Source organism: Gobius niger, assembly GCF_951799975.1.
Source record: "Gobius niger genome assembly, chromosome: 9".
NCBI lineage: Eukaryota > Metazoa > Chordata > Actinopteri > Gobiiformes > Gobiidae > Gobius > Gobius niger.
In genome coordinates, this window is record NC_136860.1 from 272,109 (window position 1) to 282,500 (window position 10,392).

Here is a 10,392-nt window from a genome sequence, read left to right on the forward strand (position 1 = left end):
AGTAAAACAGTGGAGCAGAGTCAATGCTGTGGTAAAAGTGATATTTTGATTTAGTGCCAGTTTGAATCTGATTCACTCCAGTCGAGCAGCTCTTTGATAAAGCAGGACTGGAAAAGCCCTGGGTGAAGACGGGGGTCAGAGGTCAAGGGTTCAGAGGCTGAACTGTTTCTGAGCCAAAGGTAAACGAGGCACAAGATACAAATGTGATTTAAACAGTTTACTATATCCTGAATAATGTTTATGGCTTAATGTTTAAAGGGTTTTTTAGGCTTTGGTTTAGCACATGTGGAATCTGTTCGCACGACCAAGAGGAAATGATATAGTTCTAAAATACTAGTTTAAATAACATGCATTTATTTATTTATTTAAAATAACGCAGTTCCTCGTCAATAGACAGAAGTGAAGGCGAACATGGGACCTGAGTGCCTTTTTAAATGCATTTATTTATATTACTGAACAGTAATAGTAGCTTTACAAACACTTATGCCAGGGGTTAAAAATATAGATAAATGAAATTACAACAAATGTCAGAGGCCGCCCTTATAAAGGTCAAAGCATCAAGAGTCTTAAAGATCTGGGGTTTGAAGAATAAGCATTATGGGATTAGCAGCATTTATAAACTAATGGAGATTTTAAAAATTAAAATACTGGAGTTATTGTTCACATTTAAACACTGTCACCACAGTGAGTTCCATGTTTTATGTTTCTCCACTTTTTTTTTTTTTTACTGTTTTTAACTCATGTCTATGAATATTGTATTCTAACTGCTGCAAACATGGCGGATCTCCATGGTAACTGGATTTTCAAACATGTCAATGAAGCATTTTGTTTATTTAATTGAAATGTTATACATGCATTTCATAACAAACAGGAGGTAAAGTTGAATAAGTTGATAAGGAAAACGTCTGAACAAATGTGTGTAATTGTAAGCGCTCCACGCGCCTTGAGGGGGCGCTGGTCCGAGTCTGCGCGCGCTCACAGGAGAAGAAGAAGAAGAACAAGAAGGAAAACAAACATGGCGGCGGACGATGACGTGAGTTTGTTTTTATGTGGTTTTTATGCAGGTTTTCAGCTCGTTTCTTCACATTCCGCGTGTGTTTGGAGTTTATTTCCACATTTGCTCCTCAGTCTGACAGATTTACCGCAGTGTCGTGAGTTTTAAAGACGTTTTAAAGACGTTTCAGCGCAGAGTTTAGCCGCATCTGCACCAACAGCGGCTAAAGAGGCTCAGCTTCTCCTCTGTGTTTGTCTCTTTATCTTTATGTTCTCTGTGAGTGACGCCCCTGTCTCTGTGTTAAAGCTGAGTTTGTATCTTTATATTCCCCTGTCTCTCTGAGTGACTCCCCTGTCTCTGTGAGTGACTCCCCTGTCTCTGTGAGTGACTCCCCTGTCTCTGTGAGTGACTCCCCTGTCTCTGTCAGTGACTCCCCTGTCTCTGTCAGTGACTCCCCTGTCTCTGTGAGTGACTCCCCTGTCTCTGTGAGTGACTCCCCTGTCTCTGTGAGTGACTCCCCTGTCTCTGTGAGTGACTCCCCTGTCTCTGTGAGTGACTCCCCTGTCTCTGTGAGTGACTCCCCTGTCTCTGTGAGTGACTCCTCTGTCTGACTCCCCTCTCTCTGAGTGACTCCCCTGTCTCTGTGAGTGACTCCCCTGTCTCTGAGTGACTCCCCTGTCTCTGTGAGTGACTCCCCTGTCTCTGAGTGACTCCCCTGTCTCTCTGAGTGACTCCCCTGTCTCTCTGAGTGACTCCCCTGTCTCTCTGAGTGACTCCCCTGTCTCTGAGTGACTCCCCTGTCTCTCTGAGTGACTCCCCTGTCTCTGAGTGACTCCCCTGTCTCTCTGAGTGACTCCTCTGTCTCTCTGAGTGACTCCCCTGTCTCTGTGAGTGACTCCCCTGTCTCTGTGAGTGACTCCCCTGTCTCTGTGAGTGACTCCTCTGTCTCTGTGAGTGACTCCCCTGTCTCTGTGCTGTTCCAGGTGGAGACGGAGGTGTTTGAGATCACGGACTTCACCACCGCCTCTGAGTGGGAAAGGTGAGTCTCAAACCCAAACGAAACCAGCGAGGCTTTAAAAGACTGTTGATAAATGAGGCTTTAATGAAGCTTTAGTGAAGCTGTAACAGCTGAGGGTCAGAAACAAAGTCTGGACTGGAGTTTTTAAAGGAACAGGCCAGTGTTTTTCCACACTGAGATATGTTCTTACCTGAGCTGTGACGAGTTCTTTAGGACCTGTCTGATCTTCAGTCACGTAAACACAGCGCAGACGGCGTTAGCATTTAGCCCCTCCCTCTCTCCTCTATAGTGTTAGCATTTAGCCTCTCCCTCTCTCCTCTATAGCGTTAGCATTTAGCCTCTCCCTCTCTCCTCTATAGCGTTAGCATTTAGCCTCTCCCTCTCTCCTCTATAGCGTTAGCATTTAGCCCCTCCCTCTCTCCTCTATAGTGTTAGCATTTAGCCCCTCCCTCTCTCCTCTATAGCGTTAGCATTTAGCCTCTCCCTCTCTCCTCTATAGTGTTAGCATTTAGCCTCTCCCTCTCTCCTCTATAGCGTTAGCATTTAGCCTCTCCCTCTCTCCTCTATAGCGTTAGCATTTAGCCCCTCCCTCTCTCCTCTATAGTGTTAGCATTTAGCCCCTCCCTCTCTCCTCTATAGCGTTAGCATTTAGCCTCTCCCCCTCTCCTCTATAGCGTTAGCATTTAGCCTCTCCCTCTCTCCTCTATAGTGTTAGCATTTAGCCTCTCCCTCTCTCCTCTATAGCGTTAGCATTTAGCCTCTCCCTCTCTCCTCTATAGTGTTAGCATTTAGCCCCTCCCTCTCTCCTCTATAGCGTTAGCATTTAGCCTCTCCCTCTCTCCTCTATAGTGTTAGCATTTAGCCTCTCCCTCTCTCCTCTATAGTGTTAGCATTTAGCCCCTCCCTCTCTCCTCTATAGTGTTAGCATTTAGCCCCTCCCTCTCTCCTCTATAGTGTTAGCATTTAGCCTCTCCCCCTCTCCTCTATAGCGTTAGCATTTAGCCTCTCCCTCTCTCCTCTATAGTGTTAGCATTTAGCCTCTCCCTCTCTCCTCTATAGCGTTAGCATTTAGCCTCTCCCTCTCTCCTCTATAGTGTTAGCATTTAGCCCCTCCCTCTCTCCTCTATAGCGTTAGCATTTAGCCTCTCCCTCTCTCCTCTATAGCGTTAGCATTTAGCCCCTCCCTCTCTCCTCTATAGTGTTAGCATTTAGCCTCTCCCTCTCTCCTCTATAGCGTTAGCATTTAGCCTCTCCCTCTCTCCTCTATAGCGTTAGCATTTAGCCTCTCCCTCTCTCCTCTATAGTGTTAGCATTTAGCCTCTCCCTCTCTCCTCTATAGCGTTAGCATTTAGCCTCTCCCTCTCTCCTCTATAGCGTTAGCATTTAGCCTCTCCCTCTCTCCTCTATAGCGTTAGCATTTAGCCCCTCCCTCTCTCCTCTATAGTGTTAGCATTTAGCCTCTCCCTCTCTCCTCTATAGCGTTAGCATTTAGCCCCTCCCTCTCTCCTCTATAGCGTTAGCATTTAGCCTCTCCCTCTCTCCTCTATAGTGTTAGCATTTAGCCTCTCCCTCTCTCCTCTATAGTGTTAGCATTTAGCCTCTCCCTCTCTCCTCTATAGCGTTAGCATTTAGCCTCTCCCTCTCTCCTCTATAGCGTTAGCATTTAGCCTCTCCCTCTCTCCTCTATAGCGTTAGCATTTAGCCTCTCCCTCTCTCCTCTATAGCGTTAGCATTTAGCCCCTCCCTCTCTCCTCTATAGTGTTAGCATTTAGCCTCTCCCTCTCTCCTCTATAGCGTTAGCATTTAGCCTCTCCCTCTCTCCTCTATAGTGTTAGCATTTAGCCTCTCCCTCTCTCCTCTATAGTGTTAGCATTTAGCCTCTCCCTCTCTCCTCTATAGTGTTAGCATTTAGCCTCTCCCTCTCTCCTCTATAGCTCCAAAACAGGTCAAGATAGAAGCTACCAAGCTCTTCCACGTTTTCCCTATTTAAATATGGTTACGTGAAGTGTTCCACTACAAAGTATAATTACACACAATTAAACAATGTGGATTTTCTAAGCGGATAAAAGGGGGAACTATATTGTAAGGCGTAATAATACCAGGAGTAATTCAAAATCCGCACAGTAATCTTCACTTTACTGTGCGGATGCCAAACTACTCCTGGTATTATTACGCCTTACAATATAGTTCCCCCTTTTATCCGCTTAGAAAATCCGAAAACCAGCTGCTGCTTGTTCTCACTGAAGGCCCTGATGAGACACTGTGGACGGTGTGTTCCAGGTTCGTGTCCAGGATCGAGGAGGTTCTGAACGACTGGAAGCTGATCGGAAACGTCCAGAGAAAAGCTGCTCCTGCGAAGGTACGAGGTCTCATGAATACAGGACAAAACCAAAAGCAACGATGACACAAAGATCAGAAATAAAGCATGTGATCTGAAGTAAACAGTGGGTGAATGATCCAGCTTCAGGCACAGCTGCATCAGGAAAGTGAAGCTGAGCTGCGAGAATCCAACAGTGAATGAACAAAAGCTCATGGAAACACTGAGACACGACGAGCTGGAGATGCAAACTCAGAGTAAAGGGCAGAAGAACTCACCTCAAGCCTCTGATAGAGTTCTCTTCAGATACTCAGGGTGTTGTAACGGCCTGGTGTGTCCACTAGAGGGCACTGAGCACATGGGAAACAGTGTAGTAACAGAACAGAACATAATAAACATATTACCCTCTGATAAACCAGTCCTGTGTCTGGAGTGATGTCGACTAAAGTGAATATCTGAAAATATTTGGGACTTTTTAAATAATGAACAAACGCCAGAATTATGTAAATGTTCTAATAACATCTATGTTTCGCTCAAAACAACAACTGTCGACAAAGAGGCAAAACAACACTTTTTTACCACATTTTCTAAATATTGATGTTTGTGTCTCTGATAAACCCGGTCTCTGATAAACCCGGTCTCTGATAAACCCGGTCTCTGATAAACCCGGTCTCTGTGTCTCTGATAAACCCGGTCTCTGTGTCTCTGATAAACCCGGTCTCTGTGTCTCTGATAAACCCGGTCTCTGATAAACCCGGTCTCTGATAAACCCGGTCTCTGATAAACCCGGTCTCTGTGTCTCTGATAAACCCGGTCTCTGTGTCTCTGATAAACCCGGTCTCTGTTAAACCCGGTCTCTGATAAACCCGGTCTCTGAGTCTCTGATAAACCCGGTCTCTGTGTCTCTGATAAACCCGGTCTCTGAGTCTCTGATAAACCCGGTCTCTGATAAACCCGGTCTCTGAGTCTCTGATAAACCCGGTCTCTGATAAACCCGGTCTCTGAGTCTTTGTTAAACCCGGTCTCTGAGTCTCTGATAAACCCGGTCTCTGTGTCTCTGATAAACCCGGTCTCTGTGTCTCTGATAAACCCGGTCTCTGAGTCTTTGTTAAACCCGGTCTCTGATAAACCCGGTCTCTGTGTCTCTGATAAACCCGGTCTCTGAGTCTCTGATGAACCCGGTCTCTGATAAACCCGGTCTCTGAGTCTCTGATAAACCCGGTCTCTGATAAACCCGGTCTCTGAGTCTCTGATAAACCCGGTCTCTGATAAACCCGGTCTCTGATAAACCCGGTCTCTGATAAACCCGGTCTCTGTGTCTCTGATAAACCCGGTCTCTGTGTCTCTGATAAACCCGGTCTCTGAGTCTTTGTTAAACCCGGTCTCTGATAAACCCGGTCTCTGTGTCTCTGATAAACCCGGTCTCTGAGTCTCTGATGAACCCGGTCTCTGATAAACCCGGTCTCTGTGTCTCTGATAAACCCGGTCTCTGAGTCTCTGATGAACCCGGTCTCTGATAAACCCGGTCTCTGAGTCTCTGATAAACCCGGTCTCTGATAAACCCGGTCTCTGAGTCTCTGATAAACCCGGTCTCTGAGTCTCTGATGAACCCGGTCTCTGATAAACCCGGTCTCTGATAAACCCGGTCTCTGATAAACCCGGTCTCTGTGTCTCTGATAAACCCGGTCTCTGATAAACCCGGTCTCTGATAAACCCGGTCTCTGAGTCTCTGATAAACCCGGTCTCTGAGTCTCTGATAAACCCGGTCTCTGATAAACCCGGTCTCTGAGTCTCTGATAAACCCGGTCTCTGATAAACCCGGTCTCTGTGTCTCTGATAAACCCGGTCTCTGAGTCTCTGATAAACCCGGTCTCTGAGTCTCTGATAAACCCGGTCTCTGATAAACCCGGTCTCTGATAAACCCGGTCTCTGAGTCTCTGATAAACCCGGTCTCTGATAAACCCGGTCTCTGTGTCTCTGATAAACCCGGTCTCTGATAAACCCGGTCTCTGATAAACCCGGTCTCTGAGTCTCTGATAAACCCGGTCTCTGAGTCTCTGATAAACCCGGTCTCTGTGTCTCTGATAAACCCGGTCTCTGATAAACCCGGTCTCTGAGTCTCTGATAAACCCGGTCTCTGATAAACCCGGTCTCTGTGTCTCTGATAAACCCGGTCTCTGATAAACCCGGTCTCTGATAAACCCGGTCTCTGAGTCTCTGATAAACCCGGTCTCTGAGTCTCTGATAAACCCGGTCTCTGTGTCTCTGATAAACCCGGTCTCTGATAAACCCGGTCTCTGATAAACCCGGTCTCTGAGTCTCTGATAAACCCGGTCTCTGATAAACCCGGTCTCTGAGTCTCTGATAAACCCGGTCTCTGAGTCTCTGATAAACCCGGTCTCTGATAAACCCGGTCTCTGAGTCTCTGATAAACCCGGTCTCTGATAAACCCGGTCTCTGTGTCTCTGATAAACCCGGTCTCTGAGTCTCTGATAAACCCGGTCTCTGAGTCTCTGATAAACCCGGTCTCTGATAAACCCGGTCTCTGATAAACCCGGTCTCTGAGTCTCTGATAAACCCGGTCTCTGATAAACCCGGTCTCTGTGTCTCTGATAAACCCGGTCTCTGATAAACCCGGTCTCTGATAAACCCGGTCTCTGAGTCTCTGATAAACCCGGTCTCTGAGTCTCTGATAAACCCGGTCTCTGTGTCTCTGATAAACCCGGTCTCTGATAAACCCGGTCTCTGAGTCTCTGATAAACCCGGTCTCTGATAAACCCGGTCTCTGTGTCTCTGATAAACCCGGTCTCTGATAAACCCGGTCTCTGATAAACCCGGTCTCTGAGTCTCTGATAAACCCGGTCTCTGAGTCTCTGATAAACCCGGTCTCTGTGTCTCTGATAAACCCGGTCTCTGATAAACCCGGTCTCTGATAAACCCGGTCTCTGAGTCTCTGATAAACCCGGTCTCTGATAAACCCGGTCTCTGAGTCTCTGATAAACCCGGTCTCTGATAAACCCGGTCTCTGAGTCTCTGATAAACCCGGTCTCTGATAAACCCGGTCTCTGTGTCTCTGATAAACCCGGTCTCTGTGTCTCTGATAAACCCGGTCTCTGATAAACCCGGTCTCTGAGTCTCTGATAAACCCGGTCTTTGATAAACCCGGTCTCTGTGTCTCTGATAAACCCGGTCTCTGTGTCTCTGATAAACCCGGTCTCTGAGTCTCTGATAAACCCGGTCTCTGATAAACCCGGTCTTTGTCTCCAGGGCGAGTTCACCAGCGGCGTTTGGGGAGAGAAGACCCAGGAGATAAACTTTGCAGATTTCAGATTCTCCATCACTCACCACTTCCTGGAGCAGGAGGCGCCGCCTGAGGCCACAGCCGCCCCCAAGCAGCAGGAGGAGGGTGAGGACCACAGGACCACAGGACCACAGGACCACAGGACCACAGGACCACAGGGCCACAGGGCCACAGGACCACAGGACCACATGACCACAGGGCCACAGGACCACAGGACCACAGGACCACAGGACCACAGGGCCACAGGACCACAGGACCACAGGGCCACAGGGCCACAGGACCACATGACCACATGACCACAGGGCCACAGGACCACAGGGCCACAGGGCCACAGGGCCACAGGGCCACAGGACCACAGGACCACAGGGCCACAGGGCCACAGGGCCACATGACCACATGACCACAGGGCCACAGGACCACAGGGCCACAGGACCACAGGACCACAGGACCACAGGGCCACAGGGCCACAGGACCACAGGACCACAGGACCACAGGGCCACAGGACCACAGGACCACAGGGCCACAGGGCCACAGGACCACAGGGCCACAGGGCCACAGGACCACAGGACCACAGGGCCACAGGGCCACAGGGCCACAGGACCACAGGGCCACAGGGCCACATGACCACAGGACCACAGGGCCACAGGGCCACAGGACCACAGGGCCACAGGGCCACATGACCACATGACCACAGGGCCACAGGACCACAGGGCCACAGGGCCACAGGACCACAGGGCCACAGGGCCACATGACCACATGACCACAGGGCCACAGGGCCACAGGGCCACATGACCACATGACCACAGGGCCACAGGGCCACATGACCACAGGGCCACAGGGCCACAGGGCCACAGGACCACAGGGCCACAGGGCCACAGGACCACAGGGCCACAGGGCCACATGACCACAGGGCCACAGGACCACAGGGCCACAGGGCCACAGGACCACAGGGCCACAGGGCCACAGGACCACAGGGCCACAGGGCCACATGACCACAGGACCACAGGGCCACAGGGCCACAGGACCACAGGGCCACAGGGCCACAGGGCCACAGGGCCACAGGGCCACATGACCACAGGACCACAGGGCCACAGGGCCACAGGACCACAGGGCCACAGGGCCACAGGACCACAGGGCCACAGGGCCACATGACCACAGGACCACAGGGCCACAGGGCCACAGGGCCACAGGACCACAGGGCCACAGGGCCACAGGACCACAGGGCCACAGGGCCACATGACCACATGACCACAGGGCCACAGGACCACAGGGCCACAGGGCCACAGGACCACAGGACCACAGGGCCACAGGGCCACAGGGCCACAGGGCCACAGGACCACAGGACCACAGGACCACAGGGCCACAGGGCCACAGGACCACAGGACCACAGGACCACAGGACCACAGGGCCACAGGGCCACAGGGCCACAGGACCACAGGACCACAGGACCACAGGACCACAGGACCACATGACCACATGACCACAGGACCACAGGGCCACAGGACCACAGGGCCACAGGGCCACAGGGCCACATGACCACAGGGCCACAGGACCACAGGGCCACAGGGCCACAGGGCCACAGGACCACAGGGCCACAGGACCACAGGACCACAGGGCCACAGGGCCACAGGGCCACAGGACCACAGGACCACAGGGCCACAGGGCCACAGGGCCACAGGGCCACAGGGCCACAGGGCCACAGGACCACAGGACCACAGGACCACAGGGCCACAGGACCACAGGACCACAGGGCCACAGGACCACAGGGCCACAGGGCCACAGGGCCACAGGACCACAGGACCACAGGACCACATGACCACATGGCCACAGGGCCACAGGACCACATGACCACAGGGCCACAGGGCCACAGGGCCACAGGACCACAGGACCACAGGACCACATGACCACATGACCACAGGGCCACAGGACCACATGACCACAGGGCCACAGGGCCACAGGGCCACAGGGCCACAGGACCACAGGACCACGGCCCGGGGCCTGACGGAGGCCCGGGACCTGCAGTTACACATAAACCACAATATCAAGCTTCACTCCGGCTTTAAAGTCTGTTATTTAAATGGCTTTAGTCCCTCCCCCAAAATATGTCAAATATAGAATATCATTTTTGTGACGGCTCTCATTCATCCAGGGAGAATCCAGCATCGAAAAGGTTAAATCGTCGACTGGACTGGGTTTTGGACTGGCAGAAAAGACACTTTTACTCAAACCAACTCCAAAACTGAACCTCCTTTACTCAAGTCGTTCCAGGATCTCAGTGAGCAGGTCTTTGTTCTGCTGCTGAGTCACATGACCTTAAAGGGGAGGTTCCCCTGATTCTGCTGCTGAGTCACATGACCTTAAAGGGGAGGTTCCCCTGATTCTGCTGCTGAGTCACATGACCTTAAAGGGGAGGTTCCCCTGATTCTGCTGCTGAGTCACATGACCTTAAAGGGGAGGTTCCCCTGATTCTGCTGCTGAGTCACATGACCTTAAAGGGGAGGTTCCCCTGATTCTGCTGCTGAGTCACATGACCTTAAAGGGGAGGTTCCCCTGATTCTGCTGCTGAGTCACATGACCTTAAAGGGGAGGTTCCCCTGATCTCCATCGGCCGTTACAGAGCGAGGGTCCTGGGGTTCCTGTGGAAGAGCTTCTTTAACACAATATTGTGAATGTGCAGATCCTGTTTTCTGGCTCTAGACACATTTTGTAGTGTCGGTGTCAGGAAACATGTAACTGACCTTCTGACCTTCTGACTGTGTTCC

The 10,392-nt window shown here is 51.0% G+C and overlaps 1 protein-coding gene across 2 annotated transcripts in view; it reads left to right on the forward strand.

Annotated features, from left to right (window-relative positions):
* The first annotated feature begins 967 nt into the window (after positions 1 to 967).
* The window catches only part of rab3gap1 (RAB3 GTPase activating protein subunit 1), a 49,821-nt gene continuing 40,396 nt past the window's right edge, over positions 968 to 10,392 (forward strand). For both annotated transcript variants that reach the window (XM_079562441.1, XM_079562442.1), the window contains exons 1-4: positions 968 to 1,033; positions 1,978 to 2,033; positions 4,293 to 4,371; positions 7,597 to 7,735. In XM_079562441.1, coding sequence (XP_079418567.1) covers positions 1,016 to 1,033; positions 1,978 to 2,033; positions 4,293 to 4,371; positions 7,597 to 7,735 — 292 coding nt within the window. In that variant the 5' untranslated portion in view covers positions 968 to 1,015. The remainder of the gene's footprint in view (positions 1,034 to 1,977; positions 2,034 to 4,292; positions 4,372 to 7,596; positions 7,736 to 10,392) is intronic.